General features: G+C 49.0%; 1 protein-coding gene across 2 annotated transcripts; it reads left to right on the top strand.

Moving 5' to 3' along the window:
* Positions 1–1,105: 1,105 nt before the first annotated feature.
* ALDH9A1 (aldehyde dehydrogenase 9 family member A1) lies at positions 1,106–24,875 on the top strand. 2 transcript variants are annotated; one of them, XM_047076527.1, is made up of 11 exons: positions 1,106–1,339; positions 3,728–3,873; positions 9,838–9,967; positions 11,170–11,304; positions 12,843–13,039; positions 13,946–14,086; positions 16,000–16,188; positions 16,646–16,733; positions 19,453–19,594; positions 22,332–22,444; positions 24,192–24,875. In XM_047076527.1, the coding sequence occupies exons 1-11, from the start codon at positions 1,159–1,161 to the stop codon at positions 24,284–24,286; spliced, it is 1,557 nt and encodes a 518-aa protein (XP_046932483.1). In that variant the 5' UTR covers positions 1,106–1,158; the 3' UTR covers positions 24,287–24,875. The 2 variants fall into 2 exon arrangements, with proteins under 2 accessions (XP_046932483.1, XP_046932484.1); XM_047076528.1 differs by lacking the exons at positions 22,332–22,444; positions 24,192–24,875 and adding an exon at positions 19,719–21,481.
* The last annotated feature ends 703 nt before the right edge of the window (positions 24,876–25,578 follow it).

Below are 25,578 nucleotides of genomic sequence, written 5' to 3'. Positions count from 1 at the left end.
AAATCCAGGGCACTCCCTGCGGATCTCCGAAGCTCTCCCTTTGTATAGCTCGGTCCTTTTTAGCCGCCTTCACACTCTTGAACTCTGCATTTTGTCTCCTCAGTTCAGGAAGGTGGCTGGGCCCCGTGTGGGTTCCCTCTCCCTGCACTGTGGCCTGGAAACTCTTTTTAGGCAGAGCTAGGAAACTTGAAGGGCTCGCTGCAGACCATTATTCTCCGTTGCCTGTCCTCCCCTATCTGTAAGTTGTTGTTTCCTGTATTTTGCCCAGTTTTCTAGTTGTTTAAGGCAGGAAGATAAATCTGGCCCCGTTATTCCATCATCACTGGAAACAGGAGTCTCAACACCCACTTCAGATGAGAACCTGCAGGAGAGCGGATAAGAAAGTACCACAGTCAGGGACTTAACGTTCTCCGGGCTCTGCCGACCTCCCCCCCCCCCCCCATTATCTTTACTGAGGTATAATTGACAAATAAAAATTGTATATATTTAAGGGGTTTTCACATACCCCTCGATGTTTTATGTATATACGTATACACTGTGACATAACCACAAGCCAGCTAATTCACATGTGCATCTCACATAGTTAACATTTTCTGTGTGTGTGTGTGTGTGCAGGACACTGGTGTGTGGCCCTTCTGGCTAAGCAAGGGCCTGACCTGGTCCGCCCAAGAGCCTGCTGACCCCCAGCAAGTCTCCCAGATCCCGCTCCTCACCTGGGTTTCCGCCGGAAGGCCACCAGCTGCAGCTCGCCCCGCCTGCCCGCGGCCCCGCCCCTCCTCGGCGACCCGCCTTTTGCCCTGCCTCCCGGCGGTCCGACCCCGCCCCTCCACCACCCCGAGGGCCCCGCCTCTCGCCAGGCCTCCCGAGGCCCCGCCCCCCCAGGCCGGCCCCGTCCCTTCCTGTCGCTCTCCCGCCTTCCCCGAGACCCCGCCCCTCCCCGCCCCTCGTCCTGCTTCCCCGCGGTCCGACCCCGCCCCTCCACTTCCCCGAGGGCCCCGCCGCTCGACAGCCCTCCCGCGGCCCTGCCCCCGCAGGCGGCCCCGCCCCTCCCTGCCGCTCTCACGTCTTCCCCGAGACCCCGCCCCTCCCCGCCCCTCGTCCTGCCTCTCCGCCCCGGCTCGGCCCTGAGCTTTGGTTCCCGCGCCCCGCCAGTCCCGTATGTTTTTCCGAGGGGGCCTGGTCGCCTTCTCGCCTTGTGTGCGCGCCCTTCGGTCTGGTCCTGTCGCGGCCATGAACACTGGCAGTTTCGTTGTGTCGCAGCCGCTCAATTACCGTGGCGGGGCCCGCGTGGAACCGGTGGACCCCTCCGGCACCGAGAAGGCGTTCGAGCCTGCAACCGGTAACGGCATGGAGACCGGGCGGCGGGGTCGGGGGTGTTGCGGCGGGGGGCCCGCGGGGGTCGTGGGAGGGGACCGGTGGGGGGACGCGGCGGCGGGCCCGGGGGATCATGGCGGGGGGAGCCTGGGGGGAAGCGGTGGGGTCCCGGTGCGGGTTGGCGCCTCCCCGTCCCACTCGTGGACGGACGTGTTCTACTGCCCTGAATCTTCATTTAGTGCTTTCTGCAAACGTTTGCTGTGACAGATGAGTGACGGTGTGGAAAATAGAGTTGTCTGTGCAAACACGAATGCATCTGCATAGGGACCCGGGGCGGGGGGGGGCGGGGTAGGTGTGTGAGGTTGTGCCCCTGTTTATTATTAACTTTTATTAAAACGTTTTTTAAAATGTTTAGTCATTTTTGAGAGACAGAGACAGGGCACGAGTGAGGGAGGAGCAGAGAGAGAGGGAGGCACAGAATCCGAAGCAGGCTCCAGGCTCTGAGCCCTCAGCACAGAGCCGGCCGCGGGGCTCGAACTCACAGACCGTGAGATCATGACCTCAGCCCAAGTTGGCGCTTAACCACCTGAGCCACCCGGGCGCCCTGAAGACTAAATTTTTATTTTACTTTATATATTTTGAGAGAGAGCAAATGGGGAAGGAGCAGAGAGAGAAGGAGAGAGAATCCCAAGCAGGCTCCCTGGTGTCAGCCTGGAGCCCGACATGGGGTTTGAACTCACAAACCGTGAGATTATGCCCTGAGCTGAAACCCAAGAGTTGGTGGTTTAACCAACTGAGTCACTCAGGTGCCCCTATTTTTTGTTTTTTTGTTTTTTTTTAAGTTAGAACTACAGTAATGTCTTCAACCACGTGCACAGAAGAGGATTGGGATTTCTTGAAGGACGTTGGTGAAAACAGTGCTGAGAACAGAGGAGCTTACACAGATGGCTCTAATGAGTGTGAATGAGAACTCTGTTGCTATCTCAGCCTTAGAATACTCCTGTGGGTGCATCAGACTTGGGAAAGGGAGGGGTGTCTGGGTGGCTCAACTGGTTAAGCATCTGACTTCGGCTCAGGTTATGATCTGGTGGTTGGTGAGTTTGCTTTGGGCTCTGTGCTGACAGCTCAGAGCCTGGAGCCTGGTTCAGATTCTGTCTCTCTCTCCACCCCTCCCCCGATCACACTTTGTCTCTGTCTCTCTCTCTCAAAAATAAATAGTCAAACAAAAGAGAATTGGGAAAGGGGGGAAAAGCCCTGCTTTTATCCAGTGCTTCAAGTTGCCAAGCACAGTGCTGGGCCCTGGATTTGCTCTGAGAATTCTGAAGGTAACACAGCTAACGAGGAAGAGGTTTTGGTTTTGGTTTATGTTTGTTCTGCTGGGCTGTGTGGGATATTTGTGGGGAGAAAAATGTGAATGTTTATGCAAACCAGAATGGCGGGTAGCCAGAGACAAAACCGGTTGCAAAGGACTGGAGAATTTAAGATCAACTAAGGCACTAAACCACAGAGCAGCAGTTAGTCTGAGCAGGAAGGAGCCGCGGGGGTCCTCAGACTCTCCTGGGGGAGACTGCCTCTCCACCCCCATCCCCACATTTACGAAGGGAAAAGAAAATTTGCTCTGTATTGTAATTGCCTACAGTGTATGTGAACTTTAGCCACTGCCTTTACCAACTAGCTATTCACGTTTGAACAGAAATTGCAGGCTTGCCAAAGGTCTCTGGACAGAGTCCCAGAGGTTCTTAGAGGGGGAGGAGGGAGAAGGAACTGCTGATTGGTGTACTTCAAGAATTCAGTGGGAGAGTCTGTCACAACCCTTGGCCTGTGGGGTCATGTTGCATGGAAATAGGGAATGACCTTGGAGTGAGAAAAGGAGAGACGGGACTTTGCTATATTTGGGGGAAACTTTTTCTGGCGTTTAGGGTTATGTCTTCCTGATAGCTGTTTGTTAATCGTATTCATCAAGCATCAGCAGGATGATACGATTTCTACAGAACAGAGCTTTTAAATGAGAGTTCATAACCCCAGAAACCGAGTACTTGCAGCCTCGATTTCACAAGACCTCGGAGATTCTCAAATATGGATAAAGAGAGGTGGCAAAACCCAGCTGCAAAATAGAGGACAGAGGTTCTCAACCCGGAGGCCATGCTGTGCTTAGGGCAAGGCGCCTCGTCTCTCTGGAATTCTGTGGTGTGGTCAAGTACTTTTTCCTGGTTTCCTAGTTTGCAACTTTTGTTAGATTCCTAAAGGATTCAGTCACCTCGAAATAAAGGAAAGAACTACCTGTGTGTGTGTGGGGGGGGAGGTCATTAAATCCGACCACACATAACCAGCAAGAAGGGTCACTTACAGGGAATTTGGATACACAGTACTTTGAATGTGAGGCCACGTTGGCGTTACTGTCCTGTCCTCCTAGGCCGAGTGATCGCTACCTTCGCGTGCTCAGGAGAGAAGGAAGTAAACTTGGCTGTCCAGGATGCAAAGGCTGCCTTTAAAATATGGAGTCAGAAATCTGGCATGGAGCGTTGTCGAGTTCTTTTGGAGGCTGCCAGGATAATAAGGGTATGTTTCATTAGTTTTTTTCTCTTTCAGAAATGTCCCCTTGTATTGCTCTGAGGGTTCTTTGTGATGTTTTGCACTTAGACTTTGATGCTCTGTTAGGTTAGGCCTTTTTTACAAAATGGAAACACCTTTTCTTTCTCTTTCTTTTTTCTTTTCTTTCTTTCCCTTTTTTTTTTCCCCATTGAGAGAGAGGGCGCAGGTGAGAGAGCAGTGGGGCTCACCCGAAGCGGGGCTCCTACTCCCCGGAAGTGGCTTGAACTCATGAACCGTGAGACCATGACGTGAGCCGAAGCCAGATGCTTCATCAATTGAGCCACGGAGGAGCCAGGAAAAAACATTTTCATTTGATCACCTGGGTATATAAAGGACATGCTTTCTTTGATTAATTGCTTTTCTGGACCTTGGCTCTCTGTGACCTCTCCCTTGTCAGGTTGTCTTCTCCATCTTTGTTATAATGTATCCTTTGCAGCTTGGCTCCTTTTCTTTTTAACTCTGTGTACTGGTTTCCTGTTTACTTTTTCCTCTGATGACGCTTAAGTTTTCTTTTCCGGATGCATTTTCTACCTTAATTGCCTGGGAAGATTTCATAGATTTATAGATATCCCCCCCCTTTTTTTTCCCCAATTTTAGAGCATGGGAAGGGGAGAGGGGTGGGGGTGGGGGTGGGTGGGAGAGAGAATATCTTAAGCAGGCTCCACACTCAGAGCCCGATGTGCGGCTCAATCGCATGACCCTGGGATCATGACCTGAGCCAAAATCAAGAGGTGAACACTCAACCGAGTGAGCGTCCCAGGCACCCCTAGATATTCTGTTCTTAAAAAACAAAGTTAAACGTTTTATAGTCTTTTTAAAATAATTTTATTTATTTAAGTTATCTTTAGGCTCAACATTGGGCTCGAACTCATGACCCCGAGATCAAGCATTGCATGCTCCACTGTTTGAGCCCCTAAACTTTTCACAGTCTTTAAAAGCAAAAGGACTAGGTGCTTATTACAGAAAATTAGAAAATTCAGAAGGATGTACACCAAAGTATGAATCGTGGTTATCTCTGAGCTGTAGAACTTGGGTGATTTTTATTCTCATGAGTGTGTTAAGTCAAAAGCTGCGATGTGTCTGAGAATTCCCCTACTTGCAAAGATATGTTGCATATAGGGATACAGTAAAGTTTTGGTTTGCAAGCATAATTTGTTCCGGAAACATGACTGTAATCCAAAGTGCTTGTACATCAAGGTGAATTTCAAGAACCGTGGGCTCAGTTGTGATCATGTGTCATGTACTACTCGAATTGCAAGACATCGCTGGTTTATCAAGTTGAAATCTTTGGAGGTGTTTACTTGTCTTGTGGAACACTCACAGAATAAGTTATTCACGATCCAAAGCTTTAATTTGTTTTAGGAAATTAAGAAGAAAAGTGTGTGTGTGTGTGTGTGTGTGTGTGTGTGTGTAGTGATGGAAGACTTGAGAGTTGCTGGGTCAGAGAAAGATACAGGTTATCACTCACAATAAAATGCAGTAGCCAGAGCAGTGCCTTAGCTCTAGTTTTCTGAGCCACAGTCCCCACAGGGAAATGCATTGAGCCAAACATCACTCTCTTGCATGCAGTGGGTTGCCCCATAGGACGGGAACCCTAAAGTTATGAGATTCCGTTGATATAGGAGCTGCTCTCACATCAGTGCGTGTGTTCTTCTCTGCAGTGAGAGGGATTACTCTTTGTTAAACAGATCTCCAGGGTTAAGGGGGAAGGGGTTACTGGGTTTATTTCCCTGGAAAGTAAGCAGATGTCTCCAAAAAGGGGAAGCAGAGAGCCTTCTATCTCCTCACCCCTCCAGGCACCTCTATCTTTAGGGAAACACTGTGTCTGTTTTTCAAAGGCTTTTGCTTCTCAGTCAGCTTGCCAGGGTCGTTTGCTCAGAAAGCCGGGGCCACGGAGATGTCAAAATGTTCATGGAGCATTTTCTCCCAACTAAGTATTTTCCCCTATTATTAAAAAATTAATTTTGGGGTGCCTGGGTGGCTCAGTCAGTTGAACATCTGACTCTCGATCTTGGCTCAAGTCATGATCTCCTAGTTTGTGAGGTTCAAGCCTGCGTTGGGCTCTGTGCTGACGGTGCGGAGCCTGCTTGGGATTCTGTCTGCTCCTTTCTTCTCCCCTGTCTTTCCCCTCCCTCCACTTCTCTCAAAATAAATAAATAAAAACATAAGTGTTTTAAATTAGACCAAAAGCAATAAAGCAGATGATTTATTATTTTAGTTTTTCACCTTTTCTTAGCACATAAGCATTTAGGGTTGTTGTGTCCTCTCAAGAATTGACCCCTGGGGTGCTTGGGTGGCTCAGGTTAAGCATTCGACTTTGGCTCGGGTCGTGATACCGTGATTTGTGGGTTTGAGCCCCATGTTGGGCTCTGTGTGGACAGCCCAGAGCCTGGAACCTGCTTCGGATTCTGTGTTTCCCTCTCTCTCAGCCCTCCCCTACTCATGCTCTATCTCTCCCTTTCTCTCAAAAATAAACAAACATTAAAAAAAAAAAAAATTGGCCCCTTTATCATTATTAAGTGACTTTTTTTTTATCCTGAATAATATCTAATAATATTCTCTTGCTCTGAAATGGACTCTGTTTGATATTAGTTTTCTTTTCCTTTTAACCTCTCCCCTTTTCCATTAATATCTGTGTTACTGTGTTAGTCAAAAATACATTGCTATCTTTTTGTAATGCTCCTGTCTGATGCTCATGCCCTATACCTGCCTTTACCCAAAACTATCCCATAACTGAACAGATTCCACCCTCTGATCATAATCTATAATCATAACCTTCCATTGTTTATTAGTTCTTCCCTTTCTTTTTTTTTAAGATTTTACTTTTGGGGTGCCTAGGTGGCTCAGTCGGTTGAGTGTCTGACTTAGGCTCAGGTCATGATCTCATAGCACGTGGGTTCGAGCCCCATGTCAGGCTCTGTGCTGACAGCTCGGAACCTGGAACCTGCTTCAGATTCTGTGCCTCCCTCTCTCTCTGCCCCAACCCACTCACATTCTGTCTCTATGTCTCTCAAAAATAAATAAAACATTAAAAAAAAATGTTAAGATATTACTTTTTACTTTTTTAAAGTTTATTTATTTTGAGAGATGGAGAGCATGACTGGGGGGTCGGGGGGAGAGGCAGGCGAGAGAATCCCGAGCAGGCCCCACGCTGTCAGCCGCCGATGCAGGGCTCAAACTCGCAAACTGTGAGATCTTGCCCTCGGCCAAAATTGAGTCAGACGCTTAACCAATGGAGCCACCCAGGTGCCCCAAGGTAAAAATATTTTATATTTACCCACATTTTTACCATTTCCAGTGCTCTTCATTTCATTCCTTTGTGTAGGCCCAGATTTCCATCTGGTGTCATGTTTTTTCTGCTTGAAGAAATTTCTTTAGCGTTCCTTATAGCACAGTTTTGCTCGTGATGTTCTTTCAGCTCGTGAGTCTGAAAGTCTTCATTTTGCTTTCACTTTTGAAGGAATTACAGGTATCTAGTTCTAGGTTGACAGTTTTTTTTTTGTTTTAGTTCTTTTTTTTTTTAATTTTTTTAACATTTTATTTATTTTTGAGAGAGGGAGAGGGACAGAGTGTGATTGGGGGAGGGGCAGAGGGAGAGGGAGACAGAATCCGAAGCAGGCTCCAGGCTCTGAGCTGTCAGCACAGAGCCCGACGCGGGCTCGAACTCCCGGACCGTGAGATCATGACCTGAGCCGAAGTCGGACGCTTAACCGACTGAGCCACCCAGGGGCCCCAGTTATTTCTTATTTTGTAAGCTATCTGTGTTCCTTTCATTTCATTTCATTTAAAAAAAAATTTTTTTTTAATGTTTACTTATTTTTGAGAGAGACAGAGCTTGAGAGGGGGAGGGGCAGAGAGAGAGGGAGACCCAGAATCTGAAGCAGGCTCCAGGCTCTGAGCTGTCGGCACAGAGCCCGACGCGGGGCTCGAACTCACGAACCGTGAGATCATGACCTGAGCCGAAGCCGGATGCTCAACCGACTGAGCCACCCAGGAGCCCTTGTTGTTTTAGTTCTTTAAATTAGGAAGTTCTAACTAAATTTCTGCCTATCTCTTCTCCTCGGGGCCTCCAATTACACATAGCCTCGGTGGCTTGAAGCTCTCTCCTGGTTACTGATGCTGTTTGGGTTTTTCCTGTTTTTTTCTCTCTGTGTGTTTTAGTTTGGATATTTTCCAGTGTTACCAGTACTTTAATTTAAAAGTTACTAACTGCAAGGGCACCTGGGTGGCTCAGTCGGTTGAGCCACTGACTTCGGCTCGGGTCATGATCTCACGGTTCGTGAGTTCAAGCCTCGCGTCGGGCTCTGTGCTGACAGCTCACAGCCTGGAGCCTGCTTCCGATTCTGTGTCTCCCTCTTTCTCTCTCTCTGCCCCTCCCCCACTCATGCTCTGTCTCTGTCTCAAAAATAAACATAAAAAAAAAAAAAAAACACTAACTGCAGAAAACCTGTCTCGGTGCACACAAATTGCAATGTCAGGCCTGCCCAGAGTATTTTCTGATCTTACTAGCGTGCAGTGGGCGGGACACCATAGGTAGTGGCATAGAGGTCTGCAGTATACTTTGAAAGTGTGCGGAGGAGGGAAAACACTCAGAGGGATGACTGCAGCCTGCTGGTGTTGGGCCCTGTGGAGACAGACGTCGTCTGTGTCCGAGAGCACAGGGTCTGGGCTAATTTATTTAGACCTTACCAGCTTCCTGTTTTAGAAATAGGTTTCGTGAAGGCAGAGAATGGATCTCTGTATTTTTTCTTAGTAATGAAGGTAGAATGACTCAGTCAAAAGTCTTTATTTCTCACGTCTTTATAGAAATATGACACGTTCAGATCTCACTGTCAGGACTTCCCTTTCCTGTGTTTCCTCTTGATTTTGATATTCCTGCTCCCTCTTCTCTGATATTTGTACTGTTGACACATGCTTGTGATTAATTTCAGTTGCCATTTCATTTGCTTCTGGTCTGGCTCACTGCTTACCCATTTTAATAAGACAGTGCTACATCTTGTCATTTGTTTGATTCACCTTTTACGTGTGTTCACATATCACCCTCTCATGTATGTTACATCCGGTCCATGAGAGCAAATGTGTATTTCTTACATGCTCCATTCATTCGGTTCTCTCACCTTTGGGACAGAGAAAGGGGAAATTAGCTTTTCTCTTGAGGTCAGTTTCCCAAACCTTTCCAGTCATCCCTGGACCATCTCCAGCATCTCTCAGCCACATAGGCTACAACTGGAACAGTATTTCGTAAGAGAATTGATGAGTACTGACCATTAGAAAATAATTATCTTGGGGCGCCTGGGTGGCTCAGGCGGTTAAGCGTCCGAGTTCGGCCCAGGTCATGATATCATGGTTTGTGGGTTCGAGTCCCACATTGGGCTCTGTGCCAACAGCTCAGAGCCTGGAGCCTGCTTCAGATTCTGTGTCTCCGGCGCTCTGTGCCCCTCCCTCACTCACTCCCTCTCAAAAATAAATAAACATTGAAAAAAAATTATCTCGTGATTTTCACCTGCTGCATGTCTTGGGGTGAATTAAAGCTGTGCGTGTAATATAACTTCTCACCTGCCAGTTGTGTGCGTAGCCATCGTGTGTCATTGGCTGTCGTAGTGATGGTTGTCCCTCACTCTATACGTGCAAACGTCTCTGTGCGCGCATATACGTATTTATACACGTACACACATATGCTTGCTTCTCAAACCATACCTTTTCTAATTGATCTGGAAAGGGGGTATTGGTCTTAAATCTGTGACGATTCACTTGAGGGGGGCACAGGGCTGCTGTTGAGCGGTAAGCTTTCTCTCCCAGATGTCGTAGTGCCACTCCTTCTAAAGCGCGAGCTGCTTCTGTTTTTGGAAATTGGGCAGCATATTCTGAGTGTTGACTCTGTTGGGGCATATGACAAGAAGTCTTGAGTCTAGTCTTCCATTTTACCCAAAGGAACGGAGGGATGAAATCGCCACCGTGGAGACTATCAACAATGGAAAGTCCGTCTTCGAGGCCCGCTGGGACATCGACACCTCCTGGCAGTGCCTGGAGTACTACGCGGGCCTGGCCGGATCCATGGCGGGTAAGCCCCAGCTGGGCCTTTCGGGAGCCACTGACCGGGAGGCAGAAACAGACCCTAGTGGCGAAGGGGAGACATTTGGGGCTTGAGACAGACCTGGCTTAAAATCCTGGCCTTAGCCACTCTCTGCGCGGGTGACCCCGAGAATTACTTTACCTTTCCTTGTTGAAACTGGAGATGATAATCCCTGTTTTCTCGGGTTATCATAAGGGTTAAATGAGAAAATATACGGAAGGCACGGAGCGTGGTGTCCGGGCTTCCGGCCAAGTTGTTGAAAAACCAAGAGTCAGTCAGTGTTCTCAGTATTTACTAGTTCTACCTAGTTAGCAAAAAAGATTTTCTCGATTCTTTGTGAAGTTTACGGTAGTGGGTGTTGGATGGCTTCACAGGACCCAGGAGGGCTGTGGGGAGCAGAAGTCTGACATGTGGGTCCTGCTCTGGAGGCTCCCCTTATTTCCATCGTTTTAAAAAAAAAGTTTTTTTTAATGTTTGTTTATTTATTTATTTATTTATTTATTTTTTAATTTTTTTTTTTTCAACGTTTATTTTTCCCTGGGACAGAGAGATACAGAGCATGAACGGGGGAGGGGCAGAGAGAGAGGGAGACACAGAATCGGAAGCAGGCTCCAGGCTCCGAGCCGTCAGCCCAGAGCCTGACGCGGGGCTCGAACCCACGGACCGTGAGATGGTGACCTGGCTGAAGTCGGACGCTTAACCGACTGCGCCACCCAGGCGCCCCAACGTTTATTTATTTTTGAGAGAGACGAGTGCGAGTGGGGGAGGGAGAGGCTGAGAGAGAGGGAGACACAGAATCGGAAGCGGGCTCCAGGCTCTGAGCTGTCAGCACAGAGCCCGACGTGGGGCTTGAACCCATGAACAGTGAGATCGTGACCTGAGCCGAAGTCGGACGCTCAACCAACTGAGCCTCCCAGGCACCCCCCCATCTCACTTCTTCAAGTTACTATCTGTTAGGTGCTCTCCGGTTGTAGAGAATTATATGAAGTTGAGTGAACACGGGTTTGGAGGATGGAAAGGATTCTTCACTGGAGCGACTATGCAGAGGCAGCGTCCGCCCGGCGAGAATGAACAGAAGAGCGGGGACGGGGAGGAGGCCGGCGCAGTGGAGCACGGCTGAGCACGGCTGTTGGCGGAGTCTTGGGAAAAGCAGTCCTGCATTCTCCGTGACGCCTCTGTTTTCCCCTCAGGTGAACACATCCAGCTCCCAGGCGGATCCTTTGGTTATACCAGAAGAGAACCACTTGGCGTATGCGTGGGAATAGGCGCCTGGAACTACCCCTTCCAGACCGCCTGCTGGAAGTCTGCTCCCGCATTAGCGTGTGGTAAGAGTGAACAGTTCTTCCACCCATGAGCTGTCCGTTCTGTCCCTCACCTTTTCGTGTGCGCATGCACACACACTCATTTGCACACTCACGCTCCACATCATAAGGGGCCTGCGCTGGGGCACCCGAGGCCCCGAGGACCTGCGTCTGCTCCCGCCCGGCCTCGTCGGGGCTTCTAGTGTATGTTATGCATGCGGATTACATCCATATTATTCCCACTTTTGCTTTTATTTTGTTTTTAAAAATTTTTTTAATCTTTATTTATTTTTGAGAGAGAGAGAGAGAGACAGAGTGTGAGCAGGGGAGGACAGAGAGAGAGACACACACAGAATCGGAAGCAGGCTCCAGGCTCCGAGCTGTCAGCACAGAGCCCGACGCGGGGCTCGAACCCACAAACCATGAGATCATGACCTGAGCCAAAGTTGGACGCTCAATTGACTGAGCCACCCAGGCGCCCCTATTCCCGCTTTTATTTATCTTATTTTTGTTATGGAAAGGTTCATTTTGGTCCTGGAAGTCTTCTATTTTACTGTGGAATTGATTTCGATTTGTGCTACTTGTAAGCTCTCTTCCTTTCTGGACAAGGATTGTGAAATGAACCTTTGTGTAGGAAGAGGCACTCGGGGGGCGCCTGCGTGGCTCAGTCGGTTAAGCGCCTGACTTCAGTCCAGGTCATGATCTCACGGTCCGTGAGTTCGAGCCCCGCGTCGGGCTCTGTGCTGACAGCTCGGAGCCTGGAGCCTGTTTCTGATTCTGTGTTTCCTTCTCTCTGTGCCCCTCCCCTGCTCATGCTCTGTCTCTCTCTGTCTCAAAATTAAATAAAACATTAAACAAAGAAAAAAAAAGGAAGAGGCACTCGGGAGTGTGACTTAAGCAGAAGATATACACTTGCTCTTTCCTTTGTGTCTTAAGAGAAATGGTAAGACTTCCTTCTGAGTGACTGGCGGGCTGACTTAGAAAGTTTTTCATACTGTTTAAAGAGGAATTGATGGGAAAAGAGGATTTATGGCATCTTAGAAAAATACAAGGTGTAAAAAAAGCATTACTGAAAACAATGTTACTATTAGGACATTGTGTTGAAATCGCAGCTTTTCTCGTGTTGCTGCCTCGTGTTCTTCTGCTTTTTGCATGTTCTCTTGTGAGCTGGAGCTTCCGTTTTCTGGGACGACTACAGCTAAGCCACTGGTTTGGAGACTCTGAACAAATTAACCCTTTCTGGTCTGCAGTTTCTACTTGTAAAGATTTTTCTTTCAGTTTGTTTTTGAGAAAGTGCACGCACGTGAGCAGGGGAGAGGCAGAGAGAGAGGGAGGGAGAATATCAAGGAGGCTCTGTGCTGTCTGTGCAGAGCCTGACTCCGGGCTCAAACTTACGAACCGTGAGATCATGACCTGAGCCGAAACCAAGAGCCGGGCGCTCAACCAGCTGCGCCACCAGGCACCTGTGGAGTTGTTCTGGACTCGTCCTCCTGTCCCATCCTGTCCTCGGAGGATCACCAGTATTAAAAAACCTTTTGTTCTTGTGTCTTGGGTTTGTGCAGGTAACGCCATGGTCTTCAAACCCTCTCCCTTCACGCCGGTGTCTGTGCTGCTGCTGGCTGAAATCTACACGGAGGCCGGCGTGCCCCCTGGGCTCTTCAACGTGGTGCAAGGAGGGGCCGCCACGGGCCAGTTTCTGTGTCTGCATCGTGATGTGGCCAAAGTCTCCTTCACTGGGAGTGTGCCCACTGGCTCGAAGGTGAAGATAAAACCAGCATCGGTTCACACACACACACACACACACGGCAGTGCCCGGCCGGCGTGGAGTAGATGTCGGAGGCTCGTCTTCTGATCTGACCTGGCTTGAACTGGGAGGGGGCTGCCGCAGGGATTGGGGGCAGAGATCTGAAGTGTGTTCCGAAGGTGTGAAGCAGGGAGGGAAGTACAGTGGGACGATGAGGACCGCCGACCAGAGGGGGCCCCGCGGGGACGGAAGCCCTCACCTCCTGCCCGCGTCTGAGAGCGCAGGGTCTGGGCCGCCGCTGTGTCTTTGGTGTCTTAACTCATCAGTAGCAGCCACCTCAGGAGGGGTAGCTGCTCAGTTTATTTCAGATGTGTTGTTTTGACCTTAATTGAGTGTTAGCCTTGAACATAGTAACAGCATTAGGAGTTTCTACCCATGGTATGCAAGTGAACGGTATTTTTTTAAAAAGATTTTTATGTTTATTTTATCTTTGAAAGAGAGAGAGACAGAGTGTGAGCAGGGGAGGGGCAGAGAGAGAGAGAGAGAGAGAGAGAGGGAGACACAGAATCTGAAGCAGGCTCCAGGCTGAGCTGTCAGCACAGAGCCGCATGTGGGACCCGAACCCACAAACCATGAGATCATGACCTGAGCCGAAGTTGGACGCCCAACAGACTGAGCCACCCAGGCCCCCCCCGAATGAACAGTATTTTTAAAATGAATTCCCTCTTCAGAATTCAGCTGCAGTCCTGTGGTTCTTTTCAGGTGTTCTGGAAAAGACTGTTCTAAACGGGTGAAGGGCAGAGTCATCGACCGGAACAAGGCTGCAGGTCCCGTGTAGTTGTCCCGGAGGCTCAGCTTCTGGTGGGCTTAGCCTGCAGTTTTATCTGTGCTAAGCTTCTGAATGTGTTTGTTCTTGTTAAGATCATGGAGATGGCAGCTAAAGGAATCAAACCCATTACGTTGGAGCTGGGAGGCAAATCTCCCCTGATCATCTTCTCCGATTGTGACCTGGAGAACGCCATGAAGGGAGCGCTGATGGCCAACTTCCTCACGCAAGGCGAGGTGAGCACTTGTCCCCAGCCGAGGGGTGAAAGGAATCTCTTTCCTTCGTCTAGCAGCATGTTTCGAAGCTGTCTGTTTCGAAGTAATTGCAGATTGACAGACACGTTGCACAGAGTGGAAAGAATTCCCAGGCACCCCTGACCCACGTTTCTCAGATGTTAACATTTTATCACGTTTCCTTTATCATTTTGTTTACCTCTGTACACCCGGAAGCTGGTTATTTTTTCCTGTTTCCTGAATGGTTTGAAAGTTTGCAGACGCAAGACTCATAACTTCTGTGGGCCTCTGTGCATTTCCTAGAAACAAGTGTGCTCTCTTCCGCAAGCACAGTGCACTCAGTAAAATCAGTAACCTCACGTAGATGGTCTTCAGTCCACAGCCCCTCATCAGATGTTGTCATTTGTTTGCCGGGAGTCCTTTTAGCGAAGAAACAGACCCCACACAACCTCTTCTCTGGTCCAAGACCTAATTCAGGAAGCTGTGTTGCATTTAGTTGTTGTGTTTCCATAATCTTTAGTCTGGAACCGTTAGCTCTTGGGTTATTCTCCTCTTTCTAGGACCTTAACATTTTTGGGGAGTATGAACTGTTTATTGTGTAGAATGTCCCTCATGATGGTGGGGAGTCCGTCTGGTGTTTCCTTTTGAGTAGATTTAGGTTATGCATTTTGGGCAGAAGCCACCACAAAAAGTGATACTGGGTGTTCTTTGAAGGGCGGTTGACTTTGCTGAAGGCGTGTCTTCCTGGGAAGTTGCCGTGTCCTCCTCTGTGGTTCAGTCGAATCACACAGGAGACGGTGGCAGAGGCCTCTGTGCCTTCCCAAGCTGTCCCCCACTCATCTTAGCACCCTTTGGTGATTTCTCCTGGAAGCAGTTTCTATTATGGTGGTCCCCAAATGGTGATTTTCCAATTCTGTTGTTCTTTCTACATTTATTAGTTCCGAGTCTCTACTGTAAGAAGGAACTTTTCCTTCTCCTGTGTTCTTCTTTTTTTCTTTCCCACTCATTTATCATTATGGACCATGGATTCTTTCTTCTGTGGATTATAGTCCATTCCTGTCATTATTTATTTTGATGCTCAAATGACTGTAGATCTGGCTTGTGGCAGCCCATTTCTGTGACCTTTCTTCATTATTCCGTGAGCATGAGTGCTTGGTGTATTTTTGGACATCAGGATCTACGGTTCTGATGGCATTGGAAGAGTATTCATGCTCATGTCTACAGGAGGGTCTAAATAGTCAGAATTGATTTGTGATTTTAGAGCCAGACAATGGCTGTGAAATGCTTCAGGTTTTTATTAGGCTCATGCCCTTAGTTCTTGGTCGGTTTTCACTCTTCGTCCCCTTCTGCTCTTAAAATACGTGGCCCCATTCAGCCACTGACAGGAGGCCGTAGGAGAAGTTATGTGGCTCATGGCACTATGAATGGCATTGAGGAAATGTAGACAGACAAAGAGACCTGACTTTCAGCTCAAAGCGCAGGCAGGTTTTTTGCTGATAGGGTGGTATGTGTGGTCCTGTTCAGTATGGGGATAATTTTTAGAGATGGAACTAACCTTTTGAAAAGGTCTACTGTCTCCTTTTAAGTTTAAAAAAAAATTTTTTTTAACGTTTATTTATTTTTGAGACAGACAGAGTATGAACGGGGGAGGGGCAGAAAGAGAGGGAGACACAGAATCGGAAGCAGGCTCCAGGCTCTGAGCCGTCAGCCCAGAGCCCGAACTCACGGACCGCGAGATCGTGACCTGAGCTGAAGTTGGACGCTTAACCGACTGAGCCACCCAGGCGCCCCCCAGTGCTGTTTAATTCTTACCCTGGCCATTGAGGTAGTGGATTGTGAGTTTAAAACTGCCGGATTCTTCCCCCTTTTCCTTTTTCTTTCCTTAACACACATACAAATTCATGTCTGTCTTTTAGGTTTGTTGTAATGGCACAAGAGTATTTGTGCAAAAGGAAATTCTCGAGAAATTTACAAAGGAAGTGGTGAAACGGACGCAGGGGATAAAAATTGGAGATCCCCTTCTGGAAGGTACAAGGATGGGCCCCCTCATCAACCGCCCACACCTGGAGCGAGTCCTTGGGTTTATTAAGCTGGCAAAAGAGCAGGTGAGGAACAAGCGGAGATGGCATGGGGCAGGGGGAGGGGAGTTAGTCCGAGTTGCACGTTATGTGTGTCGCTCTCCTGCTGGCTCGCGAGGCCTCAGCAGTGCTGTGCTCAGTACCTGCAGTGGAGTGACCGTGCGTCTGTTCAGGACACACGTACCACTTCAGGACTGCGTGTCGGGGTTGTAAGTTTAACATGAAATGTGGGGCGCCTGGGGGGCTCAGTCGGTTAGTGTCAGACTTCAGCTCGGGTCATGATCTCATGGCTCGTGGGTTCGAGCCCCGCGTTGGCTCTGTGCTGACAGCTCGGAACCTGGAGCCTGCTTCGGATTCTGGGTCTCCCTCTCTCTCTGCCCTTCCCATGCTCATTCTCTGTTTCTCTGTCTTTCAATAATAAATAAACGTTAAAAAAAAAAAAAAAACCACCATGAAACGTGCATTCTTTTTTCTTCTCCGGCAGGGTGCTAAAGTGCTGTGCGGTGGAGACGTCTACGTACCTGAAGACCCCAAGTTAAAGGATGGTTATTACATGAGACCTTGCGTGTTGAGTATGTCCTTTTCTTGTTGGCTTTTAAACAGTTTGAATTAAATATCAGCTAGAAAAGGAGATTTATAAAATACGTGTGTGGTATAAAGCAGGCATTGGCAAACCGTGTCCCCGCTGCTCAGATTTAAGGAGTAGAAGTTCTCTGTTACCTCCCGTGTGCCCTCCCTCTTGGACAGTCGTGTGCGTTGCTTTACCTGAGACTCAACTGGGTCTGAACCTGTTGTTCTGGAAGCAAGAAGCTCAAAAAAAAAAAAAAAAAAATGGAAGTGCATGTTTGATAAAAAACTAATGAGTTTCATTTTCTCAAGAAGGTTGATGAAGAGTAGGTTTTTCTTTAACTATATGTGTCATTAACAAGCCCAGTTTGTCAGTATGGCAATATTTTAAAATTAATGCGATTTAATAATTTTTAGCATCTCCTTTCAGTCTTAAACATCTCGTGGCGTGGACAGTCGATCGTAGGGTCATCCCGCTGTCCTCAAATCCACTTATTTCTTCCCACCTCAGAGGTGACCACTGCCCTGGGTACTGCTGTTCTCATACCTTCTTCTGTCCTTTTACAGTATATGTTAGGATCCACGAATAAATGCCAGTATGTAAAAACGGTGGTAGTATAATAGGCTTTAAAAAACTATATTCAGGTTGAATTACATTGTGTGATTTCTTACATCTTGTCTAGAAGATAGATTCAGCTTACTGTTGCCCTAAGGTAGACAGTGGGGTCATTTTTTTTTTTTTTTTTAAATTTTTTTTTTTCAACGTTTATTTATTTTTGGGACAGAGAGAGACAGAGCATGAACGGGGGAGGGGCAGAGAGACAGGGAGACACAGAATCGGAAACAGGCTCCAGGCTCTGAGCCATCAGCCCAGAGCCCGACGCGGGGCTCGAACTCACGGACCGCGAGATCGTGACCTGGCTGAAGTCGGACGCTTAACCGACTGCGCCACCCAGGCGCCCCAACAGTGGGGTCATTTTTCAGCACTCAATCATCTGATGGATTTTAAACCTTGAGCCCTTGCTAAAAAAAGAACCACTGAGGTTTGAAAGCTGTGAACCTAACATCTATAACATGGATTAGCTGGTAGTTATTAAGTGAACGGGAAAAGCTTACAATATGTTTTTAACCGTCAAGGTTTAGGATATTGTTTCCAGTTGTAGCTGTTGTAAGTAAAACTGTTAAACGATACTATGTGTGGGATTAACCCAAATGTATTAAGTATGCACTTCAGAAAAAGAAGGAACAGAGTATGCATCAAACTGTAAGTAGTGCAAATAGTGTAGTATAAGATAGTATAAATATTCATAAATAGTATAAGTATTTCTCTGGTGGCTGGGATTAAAGATGACTTTTATTATAGTTTGTACATTTCTGAAGACTACAGACTTTTCCACAGATAACATGTATTTGACAATTAGGCAAAAAATAATTGGTTTAAAGGTTATTTTAAGAGAGGGAGAAAGAGTGTGAAGGGGGGAGGGCCAGAGAGACAATCTCGTGCTGACAGCATGGAGCCTGACACAGGGTTTGATCTCACAAACTGTGAGCCAAAGTCAAGAGTCCGGCACTTAAGTGACTTAACCGCCCAGGCGCCCTTGGGACAAAATTACTCTTTTCTTTTTTTTTTTTTTAATTTTTTTTGTTTATTTATTTTAGAGAGAGACAGAGACAGAGACAGAGACAGAGCATGAGTGGGGGAGGGGAAGAGAGAGGGAGACCCAGAATCCGAAGCAGGCTCCAGGCTCCGAGCTGTCAGCACAGAGTCTGATGCGGGGCCCAAACTCACGAACTGCAAGATCGTGACCTGAGCCTAAGTCGGACGCTCAACCCACTGAGCCACCCAGGGGCCCCAGGGACAAAATTATTCTTAAACAGGCTGTGAACCTAGGCAAAGAACAGGGAGCTGACCATACTGAACTTTATTCTAGTGATTGCCAAAAGCCTGGTTTGTGGTCCATGATGTCGGTGCCACTTGGAAAACTTGTTAAAGAGGCACATTTCCTGGCTCCTGCTCTAGACCGCTGAATGTAACTCTCAGGGACGGGGCCTCGTGATCTGCTTTTCAATGAGCTCCCGATTCATTTTTACTCACATTAAAGTTTGAGAGTGACTCCAGAGTCTAGATTAACTTTACTTAAGGTTTGGGAGTTAAAATCTGGTAAGTGTTGTGTTTCAGGCAGGAAGCTTGCCTTTCCTGTATGTCAGTTATCACTTCATCTTTGCATCTCCTTTGACTTTCCAACATAGAATTCACTGCAAACAGAGACCTATGGGGTTCTCAACTTGCAGGAGATAAGAAAATATCTTCTGGGACTGCTGGGTGATGCATTGTCCTGAGTCCTTTTCTGGCTAACGGTTCCCCTAAAAATTGTACGCGGATTACTAGTCTTCAAGGAATTAGGACGTAGTGAACCATCCTTACACACGGTACTAAGAATTATTTAATACATCCTTGAAGATAGTTCGGGTGTCCCCAAAGTACCGTGTGTCCAGAGTACTTTCCCTCCTTTGTTATACACAAGCTCTAAACCAGCTCTTAAGAGATTGTAGACTTGTCCTCTTTGCACATGTGTGAGGAGCTGGTTTTCACACTTCGGCTAATACAAAGCTGATGTTCACAGTAGGGTTCTTGAGCTGTCCTTACTGCCGTGTATTCGAGCATAATCACCCCCCCACCGCCCCGACAGACCACTGACGTTGGCTTTATCACCCTGTTTGCAGCCGATTGCAGAGACGATATGACCTGTGTGAGAGAAGAGATCTTTGGACCAGTTATGTCCATTTTATCATTTGACACTGAAGCTGAGGTTCTGGAAAGAGCCAACAATACCACTTTTGGCCTGGCGGCTGGTGTCTTTACCAGGTATGTGGGGAAGCCACCTCCGGCAGCATTGCAGGAACGGGGGCCCGCTCGGTCGCTCAGAGACCGTTACTCTCATTTCCTCCCTGGAGTTCACGTTGTCGTCAGCATTTTCTGTTTGCTTCAGGTGGAGTCAGAAGGTGCCAGAGGAGCATTTTGTAGTTGGTCCTGAATGGCCAGAGAACTGCTGCCTTTGAGTTTAAAGTGAGGTACAAACATTGTTGATGAAAATTCTATCCCATGTCATTCATTTCATCGGACAGATGTTTAAGGTTCCGATCTATGTGTCTGTGTGTCTATGTAAAGCATCGGGTCGGGTGCCTATTGAAAATGTACACGTCAGGGAATGTAGAAACCCATAAGCATCTAAACGCTGGGCAGGAGTCTTCAAAAACGTGATTTTTAGCCTCTTTATAGTAGTTCCTAATCGGAATGCATTGTAAAATAGGTAGGCATTTTTTTGGTTGTTGTGTATTTAGGATATTGTTTCCAGTTGTCGCTGTTGTAAGTAAAATTGTGATTAATCTCTCTGTACATAAACTGTAACCACGATAACAAAAGAAAGAAGTGATTTGGGAGCCAGAATCTCCTTCAAAATGATGGCAGGTTGCTCGATTACATACAAACTTTGATTAGTCTTTGGTAGCGGTAGGAAGTTTTCTAAGACTACCTTACACTTGGAATTACGCTCTTTCTTTGGTGACAGTCGCGGTTAAGTGTTCTTTGTAGCTTCGTGGCGAGCAACCTGGCGAGGAAGACCGAGGTCCCCCCTTGAGGACCTGATGGGATAGCTTCTCTGTGAGCTCTGAAGAAAAGATCGAGGGGCTGCTGCTTTCTCGTGTGCCTGGTTTTGGGTAGGCTTTATTTTTTAGAGTAATTTCAGGGTCAGTGCAAAACTGAGTGGAAGGCACAGAGGTTTCCCATGCACCCCCTCCCCCCAGCCGCCTCCACTATCAGCGGCCCCCCACCCCCCAGAGCAGCCCGCTGGTTGTAACTGGTAAACCTACTTGGATAGATCGCGATCACCCAAAGACCACAGTCACCCTAGGGTTCACGGTTGGAGTGGTGCATTCTGTGGGTTTGGACGATGGATCCGCTGTTACAGCATCACACAGAGTAGTTTCACTGCCCTGTAAACCCCCTCTGCGGACCTGCTTTTCGTGGTGTGAGGAGTGAGTGGGTTAAGTCACCGCAGCACAGAGCGAGGCAGTCACGAGGGGGGCGACTCCAATGTGCTGCCACTTCCCTCACAGCCTTGCAGGTCGGTTCACGCACCATGCAGCATATCCGCCTAAAGCGTACGATTCAGTGGTTTTTAGTGTATTTGTAGAGTCGCACAACCGTCGCCGTAATCTGATTTTAGAACTATGAACCTCCCAGGAGCACAGGGAACGTTCCCCGCCCCTCCCTGCGCCCCGGCCCCCGGCAACCACTAATCAACCTCCTTGTTATCTGTGTAGATTTGCTTACTTTGAATATTTTCTATAAATATGGTATCATACAGCATGTGACCTTCTGTGACTGGCTTCTTTGACTTGGAATAATGTTTTCAAGGTTCCTTTATGTCGTGGCAGCTGTCAGTACTTGGTGACGAATGGTCCATGGTGTGGATTCATTTTGTTCATCCGTTCACCTGTTGATGGACATTGGGATTGTTTCTACTTTTCTCCTACTATGAATAATGTCTCCGCGAACACTCCTATCTTTGTGTGGAAATGTGCGATTTGTGCCGGGTGTATACCTAGAGGAGGGATGGCTGGGTGATTCTGCTCAACTCCGAGGCACCGCTAAACTGTTTTCCCATGTGGGGGCACCGTCTGGCGTGCCCACCGGCCACGCGGGAGGGTTCCAGTTTTTCCACATCCTGGGCAGTCCTTGTTACTGTCTGTCCTTTTTTTTTTTTTTTTTTTTTAAATGTTTGTTTATTACTGAGAAACAGAGAGAGAGCATGAGCAGGGGAGGGACAGAGAGAGAGAGAGGGAGACCCAGAATCCGAAGCAGGCTCCAGGCTCCGAGCTGTCGGCACAGAGCCTGACGCTGGGCTCGAACTCACAAACCGAGAGATCGTGACCTGAGCCAAAGTCCGGATGCTTAAACCACTGAGCCACCCAGGCACCCCACTGTCTGTCCTTTTGACTTTAGCCGTCCTGGTGGGTGGGAAATGGTGCCTCACTGTGGTTTTGATTTGGGTTTCTGGCCGTTGTCTTTAACACTTTCTTGATACTCTCCTTTACAGCACAAAAATTTTAAATTTTGACAAAGCCTGATGCTTTTATCTTTTTGTCTGTTACTTTTGGTATCCTGTCTGAGAAGGCTTTGTCAGACCCAAGATTATGAAGATTTATTCCTGTTTTCTTTGAAAAGTTTTATGGTTTTTGCTCTGATGTTTCAGGCCTGTGATCCATCTGAGTTAATTTCTATATATAGTGTAAGAAAGGGATCTCCCTTCATTCTTTGTGGAAATGTGGGTAGCCTGTTGTTCTAGCCCTGTCTGTGACAATGTCCCTTCTCCCCATTTGAACTTGCTGCTGCTACGTGTTTTATAGATGCTTTTGGATGCGACCATGAAACTCAAATCCTTATATCTATTTTTGCCTGGATGACGCAAGATTTAAAACACATCTTGAAGAAACAAGAATCCGGCAGGATCTCAAAACCTTCAGACCTGGCAGTCTACCTTTTCCGTGGAAGTCGCAGAATGAACTGCTTCGCAATAATATAATACACTGTGTCTTCACAGGGACATCCAGCGTGCCCACAGGGTGGTGGCCGGGCTGCAGGCAGGGATGTGCTTCATTAACAACTACAACGTCAGCCCGGTGGAGCTGCCCTTCGGTGGATACAAGAAGTCAGGTGAGGAGCCGGAAAGTGTGGATGCAAACCCGGCCTGTAGGGATACGGGTTGTAATTCAGACCGCACTGACCAGGTTTCTGAACATTCGTGTCTCAGAATCACCTGGGAAAGTATACAGATTCTGGTCCTCCCCTGACCTGCTGCAGTGATCTCTGGGAATGGGAACCAGGCGTCTTCTTATTTTCCTTTTCTTTCCCCCAAAGCTCTCCAGAAGGTTCTAACGTGTATATAGCCTGGCTTGTGAACTGCTAGTAGGCATCTCAGAAGGGTTTCTCTTGTGGGTAGAATTACTCTTTCTTCACGGGCTCTGGTGGCTGGTGGCCTAAAACCGTTCCTGGAGGCTCCAGACTTGGGACATTTGTTGTCGTCCACTGTGGGGGGTTTTTAGGTGGAAAGTGTCTCTGAGCACCTCAGAAAGCATACGTTAATTTGTTTTCTTTATTCTGCCAAATCACTAAAGAGCCCTCAGTCTAACATTGAACAGTTCGTTGTGGCTATCCTGGTTGTCCCGGACGCTGCACAGGGACGTCCCCCCCCGCCTGCCCAGTGTTCCTGGTGACGCAGTCAGTCTGGCCCCCCTGACGGTGACACGGTGACCGTGCAAGTCCGGTGTGCGGAGGGGGTGTGGGGGGCCAGGACAGGCTCTCTGGAGCTTGTCGCCTGTAAATATTCGCTGGCTGCCCTTCCCTTTCTCTGGAAAGTGGTGTGGACGTTGCGGGGGCACCAGTCTGGGCGCCCGCCCCCAGCCCCTGGGCAGGTGTGTGTGTGGCCGTCCCAGCAGACACGTGAACCCCGATGGGCGCTCGTGAGACGGCGGGTGTTCGCTCGACCGTCTATTTGGCACCTGGCTTGGAAGTGCCCCGGCACGCCCAGGGCCTGCCCGCCGACCGGCCTCGTCCCTGCACGGGCGCCGCTGCGGCCTGGGAGTCCGGCCGCTGCTCTGCCAGTACGTGCTCTCGGCCGACTCCCCCCTCGGATCGGAACCCCTGGGTCGGTGCCCTCTGGCTTGTCTCCCTGGGGTGAGGTGAGCAGCAAAGGGGGCACACACACCCACCTAGCTCTGTGCTCAGAGGATAAGGGAGGGAGCCAGAGACAGGCCTTGCCGGGGCCGAGCACCTTTTCTTTTGAAGAGCGCCGCCCCCCCCCCCCCCCCCCGGAGACGTGTATTCTGGGGGACCGGGCCTTGCCCTTTGGAGGCAGAGCCTCCCGGAGTCAGAGGCAGGGGAAGGCCACGCACAGGATGCCGTCCTTTGAACGGGTGACCTCGTAACAGGGCAGGACTGGGGCTCTGAGCTGCCGAGCCGCCTGAAGAGGCCCCCGCCCCCGTGAGTCGGCAGGGTGTAAACAGCAAGCTGCTCTTAACAGATTTCACAAAAGGAGGGGTTAAAAGGCCTGTTGTGTAGAGTTCGGTTCTCAGCGAGCACCAACTATCGGTTGTCGTAGAGACTTTCACACTCGATAGGAAGGTCCGAGCGCTTTCACATCCCAACCCGGAGTAGTCGGTGCCTAAAATAAAGTTCTGTTGTAGGACCAAGATGCGGGTGTTTCCCTGTCCCCGTCCCCGTAGGCCAGTGGGTCACTTCTCCCGTGCCTAGCTGTACAGCTGATGACGTGCTCTTGGGGACTTTGTCCCAAACCTTGTCAGTTCTGTGTTCTTCCCCTGAGCGGGTGACTGACTTTGGAGGTCCCCGTGACTTTTCTGGCCACCACAGTGGTGGCTCTTCCTCAACCTTCTCTTCCTTCCAGGGTTCGGCAGGGAGAATGGCCGCGTGACAATTGAGTACTATTCACAGCTGAAGACCGTGTGTGTGGAAATGGGTGACGTGGAATCTGCCTTTTGAACATACGCGGCGAGCCCCGTCTGCGTGGCCACGCGTGGAACGGGCGCTGGATCTCCAGGGGGCCACACGGCTGCCTCGGTTTCACACCCAGAATTGTGTCCCTCGGGATAAGAGAACGGCTCGGTGTTCTTCCTTCCTCACCTCTCAGTCCCCTTCCTGATGGAAAATTTGCCCAAGCGCCTTTAAGACAATCAAGAAAGTGGCGATTTTCTCAAAGCCGATTCCTGCAAAATCTTTAACACGCTTCTGGAGAACAGGGAGAGGGACCAGGATTATACTTCGTCCACGGGTTTGACCCGACAGCGCTCCTCCTCCGGCTTGCTTCAAAGGAGAGCTCGTTTCTTGCTCCCTGACAGTTTTGAGCTCTGGCCCCGTCATGGATTGCATTGCGAGAGCTGACAGTCGGGATGGAGATAACAGCCAGGGTCACGTTCTGTGTGATGGTTCACTTGCCAGAGTAAGCCCTTTGTTTCCACTCAGTGCTGGTGTCCAGTCCTTGAACTACAGCTTTCTCCCTTGATAAATACAAAATAGTTGGAGGCTCCTGGGGCACACTGCAGTTAAATAAATCACACCGTGAATCCTTTCAGCTTTGGGGCGCCTGGGTGGCTCAGTCGGTTAAGTATCTGACTCTGGCTCAGGTCACGATCTTGCAGTTCCTGGGTTTGGGTCCCACCTAGGGCTCTGTGCCCGCAGCTCAGAGCCTGGAGTCTGGTTTGCATTCTGTGTCTCCCTGTTTCTCTGTGCCCTCCACCCCCACCCCCTGCTCGCACTCTGTCTCTTTCTCAAAAATAAACATTGAAAAAATCCCCTCAGCTTCATGTGTTAAAACTAAGCACATCTCAGGGTGATAGTAGTTCACAGGAGAGGGGCCAAGGTTCAGTGTGTAAGGCAGGGGCTTTGTCCTTTGCACTGAGTTCGCAAGGCCGGGCTGTACTTGCTGTAATGAAGGTTGGCGGCCTGTGGGAGCTTTTAGGCTCCATGTTCTTTGCACCCTGACGAGCAGAGGCTTGCGGAGCTTCTGACCACGGTGACGTCTCCCCCTGCCCCTTTCTCTTCCTTTGAGGGAAATAGTTGAAGTCTGATAGCTGCATTAGTCAGGGTTGTCCGGGAAAAGAGCACCGTAGAATAGAGTAACGGGACAGGCGTATGGAGGGGAAGATTCAGTCTGAGAATCGGCTCGTGTGACTGTGGAGGCTGAGAAGGTGCGCAGTCTGCCGTTGGCAAGGTGGAGACCCAGGGACGCCGGTGATGTGATCCGGTCCGAGTGTGAGGGCCTGAGAACCGGGGAG

The sequence above is a fragment of the Lynx rufus genome, unplaced genomic scaffold (genome assembly GCF_022079265.1).
Source record: "Lynx rufus isolate CCGP_SWC_20201006 ecotype Redwood Valley unplaced genomic scaffold, mLynRuf1.p SCAF_15, whole genome shotgun sequence".
Taxonomy (NCBI): domain Eukaryota; kingdom Metazoa; phylum Chordata; class Mammalia; order Carnivora; family Felidae; genus Lynx; species Lynx rufus.
The sequence above is the reverse complement of the archived record's forward strand: the minus strand, read 5'-3'. Positions and strand labels throughout refer to the sequence as shown.

Excerpts from the sequence above, each read along its gene's own strand:
- ALDH9A1 (XM_047076527.1), top strand. The coding sequence starts at position 1,159 with ATGTTTTTCCGAGGGGGCCTGGTCGCCTTCTCGCCTTGTGTGCGCGCC. Across the intron at positions 19,595-22,331 it reads GCGGCTGGTGTCTTTACCAG|GGACATCCAGCGTGCCCACA; the intron begins GTATGTGGGGAA and ends GTGTCTTCACAG. Across the intron at positions 22,445-24,191 it reads CGGTGGATACAAGAAGTCAG|GGTTCGGCAGGGAGAATGGC; the intron begins GTGAGGAGCCGG and ends TCTTCCTTCCAG.